A 22,613-nucleotide genomic window follows, 5' to 3' on the forward strand; every position below is an offset into this window, starting at 1 on the left:
AGTAGCCACCTCTGTTTGGGCACTTGGGCCCTCTCGCACCAGCTTTGAGAGGCAGAGTGATGATGCAGCTGTGTCTTGAGGTGGCCCGCACCTCCCTGCTCCAAGTTGGAGGGCAGAAGGGGGGGGGGTGGATTCAGCCGGTGTCCATCGTGGGGACAGCTTTAATGCACATATTCCTGTGCATGCGAGGCTGTTTGCTTGTTGAGTGCTGAAGGGGAAGGTGTGGAGGCCTTTCCTGCCCCCCAGTGTGTCCACTCCCACACCTCTGGTGGCTCTCCCTCTGCTCCCCTCGAATTCAAATGCTACGGGTGTGTTTGCGCAGGCACGGTTGGGGCCCGGCTCCTCGGGGGGAGGAGGGAGGGTGTTCTGCCCAAGATGTGAGCCTCCGTCTGAGTTGGACCGGGCTGAGGGGACTGGGCAGATAAATGGATGGAAGTTTGGAGAAAGCTATGGCAGCTTCCCTGTGGTGTGAGGGTCACCTGTGGTCTCCACGGTGCCGGGCCGGATCTATGGGGCTGGATCCACATGGTGGGAGGAGGCTTTGAGGTTGTACACTTGGGAGGATCAACCAGTATCCCAGGCATCGTGGGGCCACCATGTGTGTCTGTGGTGGTGGGATCTCTGTGTTGTTTACCTGGTGGCCTGTCCAGGTCCCATGCCTTACCTCGATGTCCATTCTCAGTCGTCGCACCCATTCCCTTCCATCATGTTGGGTCCACACCTTCTGGATTTGCCTGCAAGATCCCTCCTGGGGGTCACCTACAATGTGCACACCCTCTGGTTGGCGTCTGCCAATGGCACCCCGAGAACCGGCCATCTGTTCTGTGGGTGTTACCCCTCGGCGCCCCCACCTCAAAAGGGGGTTGGTGGCATCCTCGGACAGAACAGAGTGCTCTTGGAGGGGATGTGGTGTTGCCAGGGTGTTTGTTGGGCGCGAGCACCAGGGAGAAAAAGAGGACTCCAGCACCAAGGGCAGGGAATCAAGCCTCAAGCAAGACCCCTGCTGCGCCCTCAGCCTCCTGCTGGTCTGTCAATATGCAAATTGGTCATTACTGCGACACTGATAGGACCAATTTGCATATTAAGTCTTTATTACATATATTTTTAACCTTCTTTGCTTATTTATTAGTGTTTTACATTCTATTTATTTTATTTTGTGTTTTTGTTATTACTTTACTCTCATTTTTTCCTCTATGCCAATTCTTTATTCCTCACTTCCCCCTTTTCCATCCTATTTTCTTCTCTTGTTCCTGCTTTAGTTTTGGTCTCTCGTTTCTGTTTACTCCTCGCTAAAAATTGATCTTCTTTATCTGCTTTATTGATGCATTATTATTATTATTACAGTAATCTCTATTGGCTTATTCATATATTTAATTTCCTCTCCCCTACTCCATGTTTATGCACCCTTCTCTTTCTTCACTAACCAAATATTTTTTTTTTGTTGTTGTTGCTTGTTTGATAGTTTGCTAGTTTGTTTTTATTTTTGCCTTTTATTTTATGCTTTTTTTTTCATCCTCTCCTTGCTTGATTTCTTCTAATAATAGCTTAATTAGTTTCACTCACGAAACTCAGGCCTATCTGCTGCCTACTCTATTCTCCTTTTTCAAAAATAGATGAATATATAGATAGATAGGTTAAAGGGGGAAATTTGTGTGTGTGTGTGTGTGTGTGTGTGTGTGTGTGTGTGTATATATATATATATATATATATATATATGTGTGTGTAAATTACTATTATTTTTATTACTATTATTTTTTAATTGAGTATTTTTGTTTTTACTTTTCTTCTTATACACTCATTCTCTTTCTACCTCCTCTATACTGAATCATGGCCATCCCCCATTCATTCAATTACTTTACCTTACCTTCTGGAAATAAGCTCTGTGTCTTCAGATTCAGCTCCCCTTCTTTTCTTTTTTTTCTGAGGGTTTGTTGTTTGCATTTTTGGTTTAGTTGTTGGTTTTGTGAAGTTTTCCCCCCATATACACTTCTTTTTTTTTCTCTTTCTCTCTTTCCCCTTCTTCTTTCTTTTCTCTCCAATCTTCTTTCATTTTCTCAATATTATTTTTGTGCTCTTTTCTCTCCCATAATTTTCTTTTCTCTGGTGGTCACCTTTATTTGGGGTTATCAGGATCATGAATACATGCATGTTTTGTTCCCTCTGTGCTATGTCGTGACAAATTATATTTTGTTTCTTTTGGTCAGTGTGGTAGAGAGTGAGCCACATAACCAGATACCTGAGAGAAGCAAAAATGAGGAGACAAAGAACTTCCAGCCAAGATCACCAAGAAGCAAAGAGAGAGGACCCAAGTAAATAAAATCAGAAATGAAAGAGGTGAAGTAACAACCAACTCCACAAAAATACAAAGGATTATTAAAAAATATAATGAACAACTCTATTCCAATAAACTGGATAATCTAGATGAAATGGACATGTTCTTACAAAGATGTCTAAGCTTCCAAAACTCAATCAGGAAGAATAAAAAAATCTGAATAGACTGATAACTACAGAAGAAATTGAAGTAGTAATAAAAAAATTCTTCTAGCAAACAAAAGCCCCGGTCCAGACAGCTCTACAGGGGAGTTCTACCAAGAATTCAAAGAGAACTAAAACCTATCTTTCTCAGACTATTCAAAAAAATTCAAGAGGAAGAAACAATCCCAAGCTCTTTCTATGAAGCCAGCATCACCCTAATTCCAAAACCTTACAAAGACAGAGAACTATTGATAGAAGCCAATATCTCTGATGAAAATAGATGCTAAAACCCTCAACAAAATTCTAGCAAAGCGGATCCAGCATTACATCAGATCAGAAAGGTTATATACCAGGACCAAGGAATAAGACAGGGATGCCCACTTTCACCACTCATGTTCCATATAGTACTGGAAGTAAGTGCTCAGACAAGAAGAAACAAAGTCATCCAAATTGGAAAAGAAGAAGTAAAACTCTCATTATTCACAGATGATATGATACTGTACATAGAAAACCCTAAAAATTCCATAAAAAAACTACTAGATTTAATAAATGAATTTGGCAATGTAGCAGGATACAAATTAACACCCAGAAATCTATGGCTTTTTTATATACCAACAATGAACTCATAGAATGAGAAACTAAAAAAAAATTCCAATTATCATTGCACCAAAAAAATTAAGATACCTAGGAATAAACTTACCAAAAAGGTAAAATCCCTGTACTCAAAAAATTACAGGATATTGAAAAAAGAGATAGAAGAAGACATAAATAGATGGCAAAACATATAGTGTTCATGGATTGGTAGAATCAACATCATTAAACTGTCTGTATTACCCAAAGTAATTTATAGATTCAATGCAATTCCATTAAGATACCAATAGCATATTTCACAGACCTAGAACAAACTCTCCAAAAACTCATATGGAATAAAAAAAAGTCCCCGAGTAGCCACAGCAATTTGGAGAAAAAAGAACAAAGTTGAAGGATCACAATACCAGATATTAAGCCATATTATACAAAGCCCTCAACTGCCCTCCCCCTGCTGGCCCGATCACCCCCAACTGTGGGATCAGGCCTAAACCAACAGTCAGACATCCCTCGAGGGGTCTCAGATTGGAGAGTGTGCAGGCAATATTGAGGGACACGCCCCTCCCTGTGCACTAATTTTGTGCACTGGGCTTCTAGTTATTAATAAAATCATTAGGAATAGAAAATACATTTACAGTATTTATTGGAAAAAAGTGTATAAGTAGACCCATGCAGTTCAAATCTGTGTTGTTCAAGGGTCAACTGTAATAGGGTATAAGGGAATAATGACCCAACTGGGAGTGTGACAGCAGGACAGGAAAAGTTGAAATAGATATGAGAAATACTCCAAAGATAGTAAGATTGATATGGAAGTTAAGCAGAAAGAAGGAATCAAACGACCTTGAAACTTGAAGCCAGGATGGATGTTGACACCATAAACAGAAATTGTATAAATTGTTATTATCTATGATTCTACCAGATTTATATTTAATGCTCCAATAGAGTGAAACAGATTTAAAACAGAGATACTCAGCTTCACCAAATCTTTTTTTGTTTGTTTGTTATTGGTTTTTTTTTTGTCCCTGTTTTTAGTGGAAATGGTTTTAGTTTTTGCCCATTGAGTATGATGTTGTCTGTAGGTTTGTCATATAAGGCTTTTATTATGTTGAAGTATAATCCCTCTTATTATGCTGAGAGTTTTAATAAGAAAGGGAATTGGATTTTTGTCCAATGCCTTTTCTGCAACAATTGATATGATTATGTGATTTTTGTCTCTCAATTTGTTTATGTGACGTGTCACATTTATTGATTTGTGGATATTGTACCATCCTTACATCCCTGGAATAAATCCTACTGGGTCATTGTGATGACTCTCATTTGTATGCTTTATATCAATCAAAGTATGACCTTACATGCCCATGGCAAGTTCCAAGAACTCACCTTACCCAAGCATTCCCTTCTTACAGGAAACAGGAGGGTTAGGCTTTCTAAAGGACACCAGATCTAAGATCTCTGCTGCTAACCTTGCTCAATTCATGGATATAAAATCAGCTCTCTCAGTACGGCACTTGATTTTTACAGAGTTGCTGAAATGGCTGAGTATAAGGCTGTGGACTCTACCAGGGCTATATTGGGATAAATTAACATTTTAAGCTTGAATTTCCTTATCTACAAAGTGGGGATACTTTATATGTATTCATAGGGTTGTTAAGAGGATTAAATAAGAAGTGCGTGTACAGCCGGGACCGGTTTAGCTCAATGGATAGAGCGTCGGCTTGGGGACTGAAGGGACCCGGGTTTGATTCTGGTCAAGGGCATGTACCTTGGTTGCGGGCATATCCCCAGTAGGGGGTGTGCAAGAGGCAACTGATCGATGACTCTCTCTCATCGATGTTTCTAACTCTCTATCTCTCTCCCTTCCTCTCTATACAAAATCAATAAAATATATTTAAAAAAAAAAGAAGTGCGTGTACAGTACTTGCTCAGTGCCTAATGCATTGCAAGTATTAAATTATTGTTAGCTAGTGCTGCTGTTAGAGTATCAGGCAGGCCTGGTTACCAGATGTTTTGTGTTCAGTTCTTAGAAAAGAACAATGCAGATAATGTGACCCTGAATGTGTTCAAATTAAAAGTAGCAGCTGGACCAAATTAATTCAATATACAATCAATGGGTTCTAAGTGGCAAGGAGCAGAAAAGTTGTAGTTACCTAAAGTGATACAATTAATCATTTTTCTTTAAGCCTTTTCCAGTTGTTGGAAAGAATGACCTACTTAGAGTAGGGCACTCATGAAAATAATTCAGGCACGGAAAAAAAATGGTAAAGTATAAACTTCTAGAAACATGGCAATTAGGGCTCCAAATGAACATAAAACCAAGAAGGTGAGACTTAAGCCCTATCTCGGGGCCCAGCATAAAGGACAGACTCCATGAAAGCTTGTTGAACATGTGAACAAATTAACAATATGACTGAATGAAAGGATACCACAGTATTTACAATTGTGGCCAACTACTAGAATTGGGCCTTTGCAAAACATGCCCTGAGTTTTTGAGTCTTTAATCTGTTCTGGCTCAGAAAACCCAAGGGCAAATTGTCCCTTTTGTCAGTTTCTCCTTGGAAGAAAAACTGAAATTTTCCATGATGATTATACATACTGGAGTCATGCTCGATTGACATCCATCTAGAAGGTGCCAGGCACACAGCCAGATGGGCAAAGGAATTTTACATCAGACTTTCTGAGCAAAAACAGAAGCAGAAGGCCTTCACTGTAGCCCTCTGAGTTTCCGCGATGGGAGAAGGCCTGGAGAAGCTCAGCTCGTGGCCCTGTAGCTTTTTCTGGAGATCTCAACTTCCTATGTCATCAAGGTACCAGCTGCAAGTATACTTCTAATCGTTTAGCCACACCCATCCATTAAGTAATTCTGTTTCCTCGTAGTAACCTTCTAATTGCAGTGTTTGTAATCCTCCATTACTGAACTAATGAGAAGTCTCTACATAGTACAGCATTGGCCTCTTACACAGAAGAAAAGGTAACTGCAGGAGCCCTGGAGAATTGTTTAAAGTTCACTGGCCAAGGTATGTGCTCCCAGCTTGATGTTAGTATTTCCTCCCTGGTTTCCATAGCAATGGCCCCCACACAATCATAGTACCTGATCTTCATACCACAGGCAGCATGGAAAAAAACTTCAAAAGAATGCAATGCCAGCGGATTTTTTTTTTTTTTTTTTCTATTTAGAAATGCAGGTCTGGGCTGGCCAGTTCTTACAATTTTTCAAGAGAAATTGGAACTTAGATTTTTACAGGAATTTTTCTAGTTTTTAAACATTGGCAAACAATTTTGTAAAATTTTAAGAATTATAGGCCAAACAAAACACATCCACAAGCTGAGTTTACCCTGTTCATAACATTAGTCATAAGCAGTTAAAATCACTTTCAGGTTTTCAAAATTACTCATCGTGTCTACATATCTGTGTGGAATGTAGGCTGCATATCAACCCTCAAGCCTTAACTCGTTAGAAAATCATCTTCATTAACATTTTACTATTGTATTTTATTTACTCTTTCTCTCTCTTTGATAAAGAATAAGGAACCTGAGGTGTTCTTTCCTAAGCTGTTTTAAAAATTGGGCTCAAAACAGGATTAAGGAGAATTCAAGTGCACAAAGATCCCATCAAAAATTAAACTGAACATTCAGGCCCACATTTGGGACTCAAGAATAAATTATTTCATTATGCAAATCCACTCTTACACTCAATTCAAGCATGCTCCAATTGAGTCAAGATATGGCAGTATCTAAACAAATATGTTTTGTATGATAGTTTACTTCAAGATGGAAAAAAAAAACACAAAACAAAACAAAAAACTCTTCCTACATTAAATGTCCCCCAATGGGCAAGTAAGGACAGAACACATAAGACATTCAGAAAAGGTCGGAGAATTTAAGGAAGCTTAAGACTGCCACCATTTCACCAGTTAATGTAGTGATAATCAAAGCAGCTATTTTGCATTTAGAGTTTTTTTGCTGAGGTTGGGGGGGTGTTGAAATCTCTGTCAGGATTATGGATGCTTTTAAATATGCTATGGTGTGTTCAATGCAGTGACTGTGCCAAGGAATCCTATCTTAGTTTGGGTTCCCTCAGAAGCAATTTATGTGGAGGTGAAGGGAACAGAGGGGAAAAGGTTGGTGAGACAAGAAGGAGAAGAGCTAGCACAGGGCTCTGTCCATCCAGCTACTTGTGTGGGTGACTGGGGCTTCAGCCCGTGCAGCTGTGCTCCACAGCTGTCCTCCCTAAGAGGCCAGTGAGCACCGTATATTCACCAAGTCCCATCGGTGATTTCTTGAGGGCTATTGGTGAGGGCTACAGCTTCTGGAAGAAAATGCCTTAGACAGACCTGCAGGTGTTGGAAGTGGGGCCAGTGTGCACTGAAGTGAAGGGGGGAGGGAGGGAGGGGAGGTACTGAATGTTGTCCGCACCTTCCCGACTTTATCTGTCCTGCCTCCCCTGTCTTTGATAGACAATGACATTTTCTCAATATTACGTAAAGTTTTGAAAGGTTGGAAAATAACTTTAGGACGAGTCCCTTACTAACTTTTCAACCATATTGTTTAACCTGTGCCTTCCTATGTGCAAATTCTGGAGCAGTGGCTGATCTCTCAGGGGCCTTTAATCATGTAGTAAGGTATGGTTGCCAGGATGCCAAGTTGAACTGCAGAATGGAGAGTGCAGAGAAATGAAGCTGACTTCAGAAACCTCTGGGACCAAAAATGCCACTTCATTTAAATGCTTGCAGGAAAACATGGATAAATAGCAAGGACAACAATCTTTGAGATTTAAAAACTTCACATTCTCTCCCCTAAGAGCACCTGTGACAATAGTTATCTGAAATTTCTAAATAGTGATTTCCACTCTCCATATCCTGCAAATGAGAAGAAAGGTACACGCCAAGAACAAAGCTGGTTGGGCACCTGAGTGCATAGCATGCAACACAAATTCCACCTTTTTATTCATGTTGGGGGAAAGGAAGTGAGAAGTGAGAAGTGGGTAGAGAGATGCCTCCAGGATGGAAACATTTAAAGACCATGGCTTTACAGTTTGATAGATGTCCTACTTCATTAGGACATAGATGTCCTACTTCAATCACTGCTGCTTTGTATATTAATGTCACCTTCCCAATTCTTTCTCCCCTAAGGGATTCTTTCAAAGGCCCAATGACAAATTTTAAACAAACAAGAAAATAAAGTGAAATAGCATAGAAATAAGGTAATTCTGCTCCAAGTATTACCATACTAAAAATTTCATTCCTGGTAACTGCTTCACTTTATGACCTGGATAAACTTCTGGAAAGTTCTGTTTCTCCATTTCCACTGTGCTAAGAGTACTTAGAATTAGATAGTGAGTAGTAGGTGATAAAACTACTGAGGTGTCCCATGGGGGTGTGAGCACAACATCAAAACTAAACATTTAGCCGAAACTGGTTTGGCTCAGTGGATAGAGCACGTTCGCCTGTGGACTGAAAGGTCCCAGGTTCGATTCCGGTCAAGGACATGTACCTTGTTTGCAGGCACATCCCCAGTAGGGGGTGTGCAAGAGGCAGCTGATTGATGTCTCTCTCTCATCAATGTTTCTAGCTCTCTATCCCTCTCTCTTCCTCTCTGTAAAAAACTCAATAAAATACATTAAAAAAAAAACAACACTAAATATTTGCTGTGTGGTACATTTCAACTCCTCTTCAAAGTACAGGTACCCAATTAATCAACAAGACATCAAGTGTACTTGAACACAGAGGATTAATCCAAACTCTCATTTTTATTTGTATTCATGTCTTCCCATTTATGAACAATAAGTGGTCTGTTGAGTTAAAAAAAAAAATCTGGAAATGATTAGCTCTCCACCCAAGAAGAGAGGAGAAAAAGCAGAGATTGATTTCTGGTGACTCTGGGGAGGATGGATGCTGTGGTTCAGAGCCATGGGTGGTATTATAACTTAACAGATTTTTTCTATGAAAGCACCCAGAATGTGGAAAGCAGAGTTCATTTAGTCTGACACCTTCTCAATGCAAATGGCAGTGAGCTGGGAGCAGATGGGTACGTTTTAATGGGCAGGCCAGGATCACCTCAGACCAGACGCATGGCCTTGCTCCTTCTCTGCCTAAGGCAGACAACACCCTCACCCCACACATTTCCCCACCTTGGTCACGAGGGAACCATCTTCTTAGATTCTAAAGCAAGTTCACTGATTTCACAGGTGAAAAAAATCTAGGCCTCTCAAAAGAAAGACTTTTTTCTACTCATGCTGATACTGCAGAATCTTCAACTAATTTCTAAAAACCTCTTCTTCTGTATGAATATAAGTTAAAGTGTTAGACCCCATCATCTCCTCCTGTCCAGTGATGTCTTCGTTTTTGGAACAGAGAATGTGTCACTTTCACAGTTCTATGTCCCTTTGGTAAAAACCTCCTGAGTCAAGCATGCTGCTGCCTTCTTTCCTTGGGAAGAATGCATATGATAGTAAACCTCCAATCTAAAGTAGAGAGAAAATAGTGGGGTTCTTTCAACTAAAATAGAAGTATAATAGCCTTTCAACTAAAATAAAAGTATAATAAGTCTCATGAAAGATTTAGCAATCAGAACTTGACTGAAAGTCACCTACAAACCTACTAGCATTTCTCTAATAAAGGCTTCCCAGGAAAACCTCAAACTGTCTGTGGTAAATGAATGGAAAGAAGAAAAACTCAAGATTAAGAAAATACATTTAGTGCCTTGAGGACAAGACTGTATCCACCTCAACTTTGACTACCCAATGGATTAGCTTGCTTCACTTCCTATTTATTAAATCCTTAACCAAACAACAGTTTTTATGTCAAAAATTATATTGTAAGCCAGACTCAATTATTCATGCATTCATTCATACTTTATTGAAACATTTATTTTGAGTTTTTCTATTTTTCAGGCATTGTGCTATGAGCTGGGGTTGGGGGTGGGAGCAAATAGACACTCAGTGTTCAGTTTCTGATTGATCTAATTGCTTCAGCAAAAGTTCAAAAGTGCAAGCACTCATCTAACCAACATTTATTGAGCACTACCATGTCAGGCTCTGTTCTAGGCATTTATTCTGTATGTAGCAACTCATAAAAGGCTCAGACATTCCTGCCTTCGTGGAGCTTACATGTCTAAACAGGAAGACACACAAAGAGCAAGTCAAGGAGATGGTGTGTCAGAGACTAGTAAATTGTTTTCAGACAAGCCAGGCGGAGCAAGGAGGTAAGAGATGAAGGCAAGGTTGCAGTTTGCTCAAAGTGCTCGGGAAATGCTTACTGAGAGCAAAGATCCAGCAGGAAGTGAGGATGTGAGCCATACAGACCAAACATCTCACACAGGAATTCAGTAATCCACAACCCTAGTAATGCTGTCTCTAGTAGACCCCCAGAACACTCACATTGTCTGTTCCAAAAGGTTAAGGGAATGGAAAGAGACCAATTTAAGGGGGGAAAAAGAAGTACCACCCTCTGTTTATCACTTTCCCATCTGAACAGTTTTCTATTCCTTCTTTGGCCAGAGCCTCGGAAAAATTGGTAAAGAGGGTAACTTTTTTTTGCACAATTAAAGTGGGATGCAACTGAAAAATAGTTGTTTGGGGGAAGAAACCTCATTTTTATTTTTCTAGGACTTTAAAGTAAAAGCAGACACTTCTTTTATCTGAATTATCAGAGAAATTCACCTCCCAAGACTCTCTGAGTCAGAAAGTCTGACCTCTTAGTTCAGAGGGCTGGCCTCACACATAGTAACACCACATTGTTTAAGAAGCTGTTTAGAACTCTAGTCTTACTTCCCCATAAAGGTTACAGAAATACATGTATTTTTTTTCCTCATTGCATCCATCTTCAGTTAAAGAGTTTTAACCGTCTGAGGTTCATTACTTCACACTTGAAAAACCTACAAACCACAGGAAATGAAAACTTGACTAAAATCAGATGACACAAACAGCCAACCCTGAAAGTGTGTTGGGCCCTGATCAATGATAGGGGACCTTTAGCCAAAAGGGAATGTTCTGATAAAACTCTTTCACTGCCAGAAAATGGCTTCAACTTATAGGATTCTCTCCTCTTTTGATCGGAGTGTTGCAACCCAAGTTGAGTGCAACCCAAAAGATAATAAGGATTCTGCAAATTCTTATTGAATGTTCAACACATTAAAAGTTGTTTCAGCATTCAAAATTACTTGGCCTGCTTCTAAAGCAATGCATGGGCAAGAAAAAATGGGCAAGCCAACATTTAAAAAAATATTTTACTTGAAAACAAACAAACCAACCATAGCCACCAGAAAGGATGCAATTAATTTTTTAAAATAATTTTCTCCAGAAAGCATAACTGGCCCATTCATAGGTCTTCCTCTTCACAAGGGGATAAGTGAACAAAATAAAATGGGATGTGCCACCTCTGAAAGGGTTTCAATCTCCTTCTCTCTCTAGAAAACTGGTACTACAACATGTCTATTCATCTTGGCTACAAATAAGATTAGTATGGGCAAGATCTGTATTTTCTTTATGTCAGCTATAAACCTGAGTATACTTAAAAAAGTAATGTTCAATTTTAATCTTATTCAACAGTGATGACTTCCATAAGCTATTGTATGTATATGTACTTGTTCCAAGGGCCTTTCAGTGAAATAGAAATAAATTAAATGAAGACTCGTCATAAAACTTATTCTCTGAAATAAAAAGAGCAACCATAGAGGGGTCTGAAAAGGGAACACATTCCATGGAAAAGCAAAAAGGAAAGACTAACTACTCATGGAAAGAAAGACCTGAGGAGAGGTGGGAATGAGAACCTTGAAGACCAACGAGTCTTACAACTTTGTTACAGCAGTTTCTGAGAAATGAGGCATAAATCCAAGTGAGGACATGTAAACTAGTTTCTTCCCCTGTCCTTAACTACTTCTAATATCTGGTTTACTTTCGGAGGGTTACATTATAAGGCTGCAAATTGTGCCTTCCCACTGATGTACAGTTCTCTCAGTTTGGAATTATAATCTCTCTCTTGTTACTATTAAAGTGTCTTTGCTTTTTCTTTATTATACAACGTCACAGTCACATCAAAGGAACTCTGAAGTATAGATATTTTTTCTTCATGATACCTTCACTTAATCATCATCCTTCATGGATGAATTACCTCATTCTCCCCTTACCTTGTGCATCTCCCAGGTTCAGTTTTTTCTTTATTTTATATTGAACGCTCTATCAGATGTACTGCATCTATAAAATAGCACCTTTCAATAAAGGATATAACATCACTTGTAAACAGACACAGCTTCTAAGGAGCAAGCAGTCTTATGGGACAGTCATTAAGTGCCCCCATGATTCAAGGCCTTCCTAGGCTATGATCAAGAAAGTGGCTAATCATGCATTGGGTCTGTAGCCAGAAGTGCCCCTCCCCTTCTTTACTGATGTTTCAAACTCCTAGCAGCCACCAATTTTTTTCATTCCATTGGTGAATTTACAACTCTCAATGACAATAGGCTGAAGAAGAGTCAACACAATTATGTTAATTAATAGAAACTGATTGCATGTCTTTTTGATGGTAAAGAGACTTGGGACCTAAGGTAGTGAGGAAGGAATCCCTCTGAGGAAGGGCAGGGCACAGAGGGGCCAGGCTGCAGGCATCTGATGAAACTGTCCCACACTGGTCTTGCTGAAATGGAGCATCAGCTGACAGCAACCCACGTGGTATCACATTAAAAAAGGACTTATTGTGGGCTACCCTATTCACTCAGTTAGTATGTCCATGAAGTCAGGAACAAATGCCATCTAATCCTAAGCAGGCATTAGGCTTCTGTCTATTACAGGTAGGCCACTTACTAAACAACAACAACAAAACAAACAGAAAAAACTCAAATGTATACAACACTGAATTATTTGAAAAAAATGGGTAATGGGGGTGGCAAAGTTTAAACAAACCCCTAATCAACCTGCCATTACCCCCTGGGTGGGCCCTGCAAGTGTAAATTATAGACATCAGGATAAAGTGACAGATGTCTAAGAAATCACCAACCAAAAAATGGGCTGAATTCCAAATAGATATCATGTTGGATTCAATCTGGTTTTCATTTTATAAATATATTGGCTAATGTGTTTCTCTTCACAAACAGATTTCATATCTATCCTTCAAGAGTAGGCTCATATGCCACAATCTCTTGGATAGCTTCCTAGATCCTCCAAATGAAATTTCTCCCACCCCTTTGGCACTCTCATCCCTCTTCTTTATGTCTCTGTTTTAGCCTGTACTGTATCCTATCTTTGCCTAAGCTTTCTGTGTCCATGTTTTATAGGCCCTATTTAACAATAAGCTCTGTGAAGACAAGGTTTCCACAGAACCCTGCTTTATCTGTAACTTTTATTTGTTTAAGGCTATAATTTACATTTTTTTCCATATGTGTAATGGCTGCATTTTTCCTTTCCCACAAGCTCCATAAAGCATGGAGTTGTGTCTGTTCTATTTTCCAATCTAAATATAGCATACTTCCTAGCACAATATTAGCATATAGTAGACATTCAGTAAACATATTTTAGTTAACGTATTTCAGTAAACATAGTTTAGTCTAGCAAACACAATTTATACCAAATAGGATTTCAAATAATGGCTAAGTACAGTAGATCTGAATTGAATGGACTAAAACTAAGATGCAACACTAAAGCCACAGTATAAAAACACACATTCGGAGTAAATCCTGAATCAAGAAGACAAACTCTTCAGCAAGACCCAGGGTCAGTGTCGCCCAAACATTATTTTTTTATTTTAGAAATAGTGAGAAAGTTTGCATTTTCTGCTTGAAATCTTTCCTTTGAGTGGCCTAGATTTTCTTCACCTGTGAAATCAGTGAACTTGCCTTAGACTCTATGGAGATGTTTCACTTGTGACCAAGGTGAGAGAATCATGGGGACACTTAAGAGAATAGGTTTATTAGGTGATGTTATTGTTTAAAGAAAACAGGGAAAATATTCATTTATTTACAACCAAAAATCTAAAACCATATAATCTGGTCACAAAGAAACTGAGATTATAGATTTCTAACTAAATGTGTCCCTCCTGCTCTGCAGAATGATGTTTCATGGAGATCTCTGATTCTAAATGTATTGGGTAAGGGAAATTTTTAACACTACACTAGATTTCTGGTAAAATACACAAAGGCCTAATAATCTAGGAACTCTAGTGGATGTTTGAAAATGGAATATCTGATTTCTCATCCTGAGATGTCACAGCAGAGCTCATGGGAGTCAACTGGTCCTAGATAAGTTTTGATGAGTAGTGGTGCCTACATGACATACAGGGTAATCAAAGCTTTGGATGTGAACAAATGTCCTCGAAATATAGTGAACACTATGCCAAGAGCGTGAAGAATATTGCTTATAACAGCAGCTGAGAAACAAAGTTTCTTGGTTGGCCAAATTTGTATTGAGTCAGCAATGGCCATTCTTCAGCCTTCTTCTCTAGCTGGGGAAACCAAAATCAAAAGTGGCACTCAGGATATTTTCAGAGGTATAACAACAAACCCCAATTGTTTTCAATACCTCCTTTCCTCCTCCCATATTCAGTACAAGAATCATCTAGCTCAGTAGACTTCTTAGATTCTACTTCCCCAAAACAAATTTAGTTGCCCCTTCCTCAGTGCTCCCAGTAGCACTTTAATTGTATCAACCTTTTTATACGTTACTTTTCATGTCCTAACTGCATCTGTCTCTTAGACATGACTTGTTTTATGGAGGGCAAGCATCTGTCTTATTTTTTTATACCCCAGAAATCCAAAATAGGCATGGACTTAGCTGGCATCAAAACCAGCCCACCCACATCTCAGTTACAGAGAGAAAAAAAACGCCTCTCACATAGGGGACATGAGGCCTCAGTAAGAATTTTCTGACTGATTACTGTGTGGCAGGCACTGCCCCATGTGCTAGGAATAACATTAAAGTAGCTAAGATCTTATTCTCCAGGGGACATTAAGAAGATAAACCCATCAACAGAAAGATTATTTTGAAAAAATAATTAGACCAAGCCCATTTAAAGACTGAGACTTTGGAGAAGCAACAAATGCAAAAATAGGTTTTGAGTAGAATAACTATGGGGGCACTAGATTACAAATTGCAGGGTGCCACATACATGGCTGTGTCCATAAATGCCACCCTTGAGTAGTACAAGTTAGGGGCCTCTGTGATTAATAAATTTGGGGGCTTCAGTTAGACAATGGGTGATATGAACTCATCTAGTAAAAATGCATGAAATAATGGGTGATATGAACAAAATAAAAATGGGCAATAAGATGAAGAGTGCTTTGGAGGAACAAGACAGTGGCCTGGGGCACTGGACCTTTCAGCTGAGACCTGATGAGAAGGAGTCAGCCAGTCATGTGGACCTGCAAGGGGAGAGTGTCCTGGAAAGAGGAAATTTTTGTTATTGGTGGAGGTAGATCCTGGGAGTAGAGGGAGCTGGTTAATTGCTAATTCTCTCTTTTCCATCTCTATCAGAGCAGAGTACCATCTTTCCCCCTTCACTCTACATATTATTTTCATTACCATTTCCATGTTCTTAATTCTGCTCCCTGATTTCCATTAAATTACAAGAACATGAGCCTCTGCCAGCAGCAAACACATCTGGAGCCCGCTTCTAACCTCTAATGATATAAAACAAAAAGTCATTGGAAAAGAGAAGCTGAGAGTATTAAGATTTAGTTTTCATTATTATTAGTTCCACTCAGTAATCTGGTTTGTCTGGCCCAATTACATCCCATTATCAGTACTGTTCATAGTTAGAAACTAAGTTAGAAACTTGCTCATCATTTGTTTCCATATTATTTCATAGAAAGTTCTAGTATGGGGTAAATATCTTTAGCAAAGTTGCATATTTAACTATACACTAACATAAAAATACAACAGCAAATGTGCACGAAATTCATGCAGGGGCGGGGGGGGGGGGGGGGGGACCTCAGCCCAGCCTCCACCCTCTCCAATCTGGGACACCTTGGGGAATGTCTGAATGCTGGTCACAATCCAGGATTGCTGGCTCCTAACCACTTGCCTGCCTTTCTGCCTGATTGCCCCTAACTTCTTCTGCCTGCCAGTCAGATTGCCCCTAGCTATTCCACTGCCAGCCTGATTGACATATAACTGCTCCCCAATCACCCCCAACTGCCCTCCCCTGCTGGCCCAGTCACTCCCAACTGTTCTCCCCTGCCAGCCTGATCACCCTTAACTGCCCTCCCCTGCAGACCTGGTCTTCCCCCAACTGCCTTCCCCTGAAGGCCTGTTCACTCTCAATTGCCCTCCCCGGCTGGCCATCTTGTGGTGGCCATCTTGTGATGACGTTGCATAAGATGTTGCATAAGACGTTATATAAGATAACTGAACTTGAAATTTCTTCATCATAATATTTATGTACTTCATTGCAAGTACTTATTCAGCAAAAACTATAATCAGCTCCGGCTGGGTTGCTCAGTGGTTAGAACATCAGCTTGTGGACTGAAGAGTCATGGGTTCAATTGCCAGCCAAGAGCACATACTTCAGTTGTAGGTTCAATCCCTGGCTGTGGTCAGGGTGTGAGCTGGAGGCAACCAATGGATATATCTCCCACATCAATGTTTCTTTCTCTCTCCCCCCTTCTCTCCCTCTCTTCTACTCTCTCAAAAAAAAAAAAAAAAAAAAAAAAAAAAACCAACCAACAAACAAACAAACAAAAAAAACAATGGAAAATTATTCTAGGGTGAGGGTTTAAAAAACAACAACTGTAATCGATAAGAGAAGGAAGAAGAGAAGCTATTTTCTGCATCATGACAAGATTGTCCAGATATTGTGCCTGGAATTCATCACAAGTGACATTTCTAGTTATGTTTCCAATCACTCAGCATATAAGATTTTCCATTGCAAATGGAAATGCGCCCTGCTGTCAGTCAAAGCAGCCCAGGAAAGAATGTGTCACACGGAATGTACTCTACCTGATGTCATCTTCTGTTCCAACTGAAGGCATCTAGGTTCTTCTTGGGAGTCCTTTTCTTCCTGAGTTCCAGTCAAAGAGAGAGAGAGAGAGAGAGAGAGAGAGAGAGAGAGAGAGAGAGAGAGAGAGAGAGAGAGAGAGAGAACAATGCATTCATTTAGATCAAACTTTTGCAGATCTACTAATTAATATGAGATCAAGATATGAAAAAAATTAGACCAAGCCCATTTAAAGACTGAGACTTTGGAGAAGCAACAAATGCAATAATAGGTTTTGAGTAGAATAACTATGGGGGCACTAGATTACAAATTGCAGGGTGCCACATACATGGCTGTGTCCATAAATGCCACCCTTGAGTAGTACAAGTTAGGGACCTCTGTGATTAATAAATTTGGGGGCTTCAGTTACACATGGTGGTGATGGGTTTCTCCATAAGATAGAAATTCTGTCAGTATGATACAACACAAGATAATAATGTCTTAGCTTTTATTATTCAAAGACCTAATTTCATGTACTTTTGAAAATTCTATCACTGCTCATAATTATTATTTTTTTAAAATATTTTCAGCAACTTTATTAGTAACAGTCTAAAACTGAAAACAACCCCAATGTCCTTCAATGGGTAAGTGATTAAACAAACTGTGATTCATCCATACCACGAAATACTACTGATCAATAAAAAGAAACAAATTATTGATACATACCACAGTTTGGATGAATTTGAAGGGAATTATGCTGTGTGAAAGAATGTTAATCTCAAATATTTACATACTATATGATTCTATTTAAATAACATCCTTGAAATGATAAAATTGGAAAGAGAACAATTAGTGGTTGCCAGAGGTTGGAGTTCGGGAGAAGCAGAGGATATGGCTATGGCTTTAAAAGGGTAACACAAGAGATCTGTATGATGGAACTGTCCTGCATTTTTCCATGGTGGTCACATGAATCTACTCATCTAGTAAAAATGCATGAAACAAAATACACATAAATACACTAGAAGAAAAAGCACAAGCATTGAGCACAAATTTTTAATTATCTCAAATTAAATTTTCTCTTAAAGAGTTACCTATAGTTCAAAGCTCATTTCTATGAGGTGGCTATCTATCACCCTTTTAAGAGACATAAAATTATGAAAAGATACCACCTGAAGCTACCTAAACATTTCAGTTAAGGGATAAGATGAAGCTAAAGGTATTAACATATGGAAATCTAAAGAAGACATTGAGAATGAAACAAGTTTCACATGAACATACTAATCCTTGTAAAGGAACTAGAATCGAAGCCCAAACTGGTGAGCAAATGGGAAAAGGAAAGAAAGCATGCTTTAAGCACAGGAGGAAACCTTGTGATCAAATGTTGGCTCTGGCATTACCTAGATAACTCGTATGTTTTGTCATAGGTGACTCTAATAATAGGTCTATTGTTGTAAAACCAGTCCAAATACTATCAAGATGAAAACAGGTCCCTCATTGATTTGTTGGTTTAGGTGGTAACCTATGTCCTCCCACACCAGAAAGTTCTGGCAAGAAAGTTTCAATGTGCAGTGAAGGTGATGTTGGGAGAATGCCTCAAGCCAGGCACCTCCTAGGGACGTTCTGTTGGCTGATACAAGGTGGGAGGGTAGTAGGCATTATTACTCAATCAATTTCTTGGTCTTAAAGAAGTGCTCAAGGCAGAAGACCTGCCAATTGGCTAGTCCAATGAGGCATTGAAAAGATGCTGAAGTACAGGACCTGAGTGTTTGTTGATGCTCTGGTAACATGCATCTCCTCCTCTCATTCCTTCATATAGACAACATCATTAACGATAGATTCTGAAAGGTCTTCTAGGTTTCCTATCAACACCTCTAAATGTTTGGACTTGTCAATTTTTGTGATCATTTTGTAATTTTTTTTTTTACCTCCACACCATGCTTCATGTCTAGAATCATGAATTGGTCAGGTATCCACCTTGTTTCCTTGCTCTTAAAACACACTTTGAACATGTTATAATTTTCAGTGATAATGGCAAATATCCCTTTGGTTGCATCCTCTTTGGAGCACAGAATCTGTAATCTTGAGGTGAGTGCACAGGCTATCTGCACTTCCTTACTTGCTGGTGATCTCCTATGTGCTGGTCACCAGCAGGTCCTTGTGGATCTCCTCATGGAGGCACTTGCTAGAGTTAATGGACATATGGAAGAAGATGGTGAGAACCAAGCTGGGGCTGTGCAGTAGTAAGAACAGTAACACTAACTTACAAGGGCCACACTGGGCTTGTGGGTCAGACAAACCAGACAGATGCTATACAATTATTTTTATCTGTAGAAAGATGGGTAAACATTTTCTATGAGTTCTAGTATGATATTCTATTTTTAAAATCTTTATTTTTCAGATTATTACAGTTGTCCCTCTTCTCCCCCCACCATATTCCCACCCCACCACAGGCCCTCACAACCCCACTGTTTACGTCTATAGGTACTGCATACATGCATATAAGATATAACTTTACAACTCTTCCTGCACCCCACATCCCTTTCCCCCTGAGAATTGTCAGTCCACTCCATTTCCATGCCTCTGATTCTATTACAATCACCAGTTTATTCTGTTCATCAGATTTTTTATTCATTTTATTTTTAGATTCAGTTGTTAATAGATAGGTATTTGTTGTCACTTTGCTGTTCATAATTTTTTATCTTTACCTTTTCCTTCTTCCTCTTCTTAAAGAATACCCTTCAGCATTTCCTACTATAATATTGGTTTGATTGTGATGAACTCCTTTAGCTTTTTCTTATCTATGAAGCTCTTTTTCTGACCTTAAATTCTAAATGATAGCTTTGCTTGGTTGTAGGTTCTTGCTATTCATCACTTTGAATATTTATTGCCACTCCGGTCTGGCCTGCATAGTTTCTGTTGAGAAATCAGCTGACAGTCGTATGGGTACTCCCTTGTAGGTAACTATTTTTCTCTTGCTGCTTTTAAGATTCTCTCTTTATCTTTTACCCTGGGCATTTTAATTATGATGTGTATTGATGTAGTCCATTTTGGATTTCTCTTGTTTGGGGTTCTCTGTGCTTCCTGGACTTGTAAGAATATTTCTTTCACCAGGAAATTTTCTGTCATCATTTCTTCAAATAGGTTTTTAATATCTTGCTCTCTCTTTTTCTGGCACCCCCATAATTCAGATGTTGGTATGCTTAAAGTTGTTCCAGAGGCTCCTTACACTATCTTCATATTTTTGGATTCTTTTTCCTTTTTGCTCTTCTGATTGGGTGTTTCTTGCTTCCTCATATTTCAAATATTTGACTTGATTCTTGGGATCCTCTACTATGAATCTCTGCATATTGTTCTTTATTTCAGTCAGTGTATGCTTAATTTCTGACTGATCATTCTCCATTTTATTATTATTATTATTATTATTTTATTTATTTATTTATTTATTTTTTTGCATTCTCACTAAGTTCCTTGAAGGAGTCACTAAGTACCTTGGAAGTTTCTAGAAGATTCTTGAGTAACTTTACAACTGTGATTTTGAACTCAATATCCAGTAATTTGCTTTCTTCCATTTCTTTCATTTGTGACATGTTTCTTTGTCTTTGCATTTTAGTTGCTTTTCTGTGTTTGTTTCTATGTATTGGGTAGCTGCTAAGTCTCCTTGAGTTGATAGAGTTGTCTTGTATAGCAGGTGTCCTATAGAGACAGTGGCTCAGCTTCCCCAATCACGTTTGTGGGCTGGTGCACAGTCTTGTTATAGTTAAGCCTTGATTGCTGTTGGTATCACTGGGAGGAATTGACCTCCAGGCCAATTGACTGTGAGGACTAGCTGTGTCTACAATGGAAGAGCTTATGGTGCAGGACTTGCTTCAGTGGGGCTTTGGTGCTCACTGAGTCTGCCCTTGAGTGTATTGCTTATGGATGTTAAGAGTTATAATCTGGTATGGTCTCACACTGACCACTGGGTACACTGGCTCTTGGATCTTTAAGGGGGTGCAAAGTCAGCCACTGCCTGGGGTCATCTAGCAGGAGCTACAGAGAGATCTACAGATTCTTCCTCTTTGTATCAGGTTTGGAAATGCCCAGACAATGTCCATTTGTGAAGCAAGGCAGGCTGGTGCTGGTGCTGGCCTTGGGCCTTCTTTTGATAGCTTTGAGGCTCTCTGACCAAGCTGCAGCTTATTTGACATGTTTTAGGCTGAGAAAGGTCAGGTCATTCATATGCAAAAGCTGCTGCATACAGCTTGGGTGGGTTGTAAATTGGGTGGGGTGGGGTCTCAGGGAATCTCCAGGGTTGAGCAAACAGCAATGGCTGCCAGTCAGCCGTGCATCGGGGATGTCCCAGCATAGGAACAATGACCATTGTGTGCACATCCCTCTGGAAAAAGTCCCCTCCCACCCACCCCCCATTCCTGCCTTTATGCTAAACAGTCCAGTTTCTCCCTGTATGTGTCTGGGTCCCCCAGAATCTTGCCCAGCACTGGAACTCAGAGCAAACAGGAGCTTGTGGCTCTCTCCTAATTAAAAAATCCGCACATCCAGGTGCCAGCCCATTCCATGCCTTGGCACCTCCTACCAGTCTCAATGTGCTTTCTTCTTTACCTCTCTAGTTGCAGTACTTCCAGTCACCCAGCTTTCCAGTGGATCTGGATAATAGTTGTTAGGCATTTTAGTTGTAATTTTTTATGTGGTTGTGAGAGGAAGCAAGTACAGGTGTTTACCTATGCCACCATCTTGGTTCTCTCCTAGTATGATATTCTTTAATGATAATTGTCACTGCTACAGAGTTAATATTTGAATAGGAACAGTTGGGACTAAGGGAGGTAAATTAAGAGGAAAGTTTACATGATGCTTTTTAAATTTTATCTACAAGATGGTTTTATGCTGATTCCTTCATTTATTTTTTCCTTGATTAAATATTTGTTGAGTGCCTGTTATGGGGTTATTTCTGTGGGTCCTTAATTTTAGGCATGATCCCTTCCAAAATTACATACTTCAGGTAATCGCCTACTCAGCTTCCATCCTAGGCAGGCACACTTTCTGTGCTTACTTTGTTCCACCTGTGAAGTTAGTCTAATCAGAGATACTCTGGGCCATAATAAACCATGTGGATATGAGTTCCATTAATGACACCTGAAGCTACTCTGTAATCAGAGTGGAGCAATGGAATTCAAATACTAGTATTATCCATCAGAGGAGAATTCCCTGATTTGTTCTAAATTTTCAGTTCCTTAGCAATATCTCATTGTTGGTGATGAGAATCCACTAGCCTCTCAAGATTGGTAAGATTTGAAAAGAAAAAGTCATTTTCAATTTATAAAGGTTAGTTTCCTTAAATTACCATCAGTATCAACTCATAAAGGAATTGATTTCAACTGTTTGGGAACAAATATTTCTAGAGATCAAAGATCATTTTTAAATGTTCAGCATCAGGGACCAATTCCAAAATTTGTCCTGCTTTTAAAATCTATGAAGTAGAACTGTCATGGGCAATTTGGGTGAAGAAGCCTTTAGTTCAATTATCTCAAAGTTATCTATTATAATAAATTTTAATAAAAACTTCCTTTCAAAATTACATTTGTGAAAAAGATCTGAATTAATACTATACCAAAAGACAACTAAATTATTTTTAAAGCCCCAACACACAGCAACTAAATA

At 39.3% G+C, this 22,613-nt stretch overlaps 1 protein-coding gene and 1 pseudogene across 1 annotated transcript in view; both read right to left on the bottom strand.

Annotated features, from left to right (window-relative positions):
* FAM107B (family with sequence similarity 107 member B) overlaps positions 1-22,613 on the bottom strand; it is a 236,317-nt gene that overhangs the window by 118,443 nt on the left and 95,261 nt on the right. The window contains exon 2 of the mRNA XM_036460371.1: positions 16,982-17,042. Coding sequence (XP_036316264.1) covers positions 16,982-17,042 — 61 coding nt within the window. The remainder of the gene's footprint in view (positions 1-16,981; positions 17,043-22,613) is intronic.
* On the bottom strand, positions 18,617-21,623 carry LOC118707828 (annotated as a pseudogene).

This window comes from Pipistrellus kuhlii, unplaced genomic scaffold, assembly GCF_014108245.1.
Source record: "Pipistrellus kuhlii isolate mPipKuh1 unplaced genomic scaffold, mPipKuh1.p scaffold_m20_p_1, whole genome shotgun sequence".
Classification (NCBI taxonomy): Eukaryota; Metazoa; Chordata; class Mammalia; order Chiroptera; family Vespertilionidae; genus Pipistrellus; species Pipistrellus kuhlii.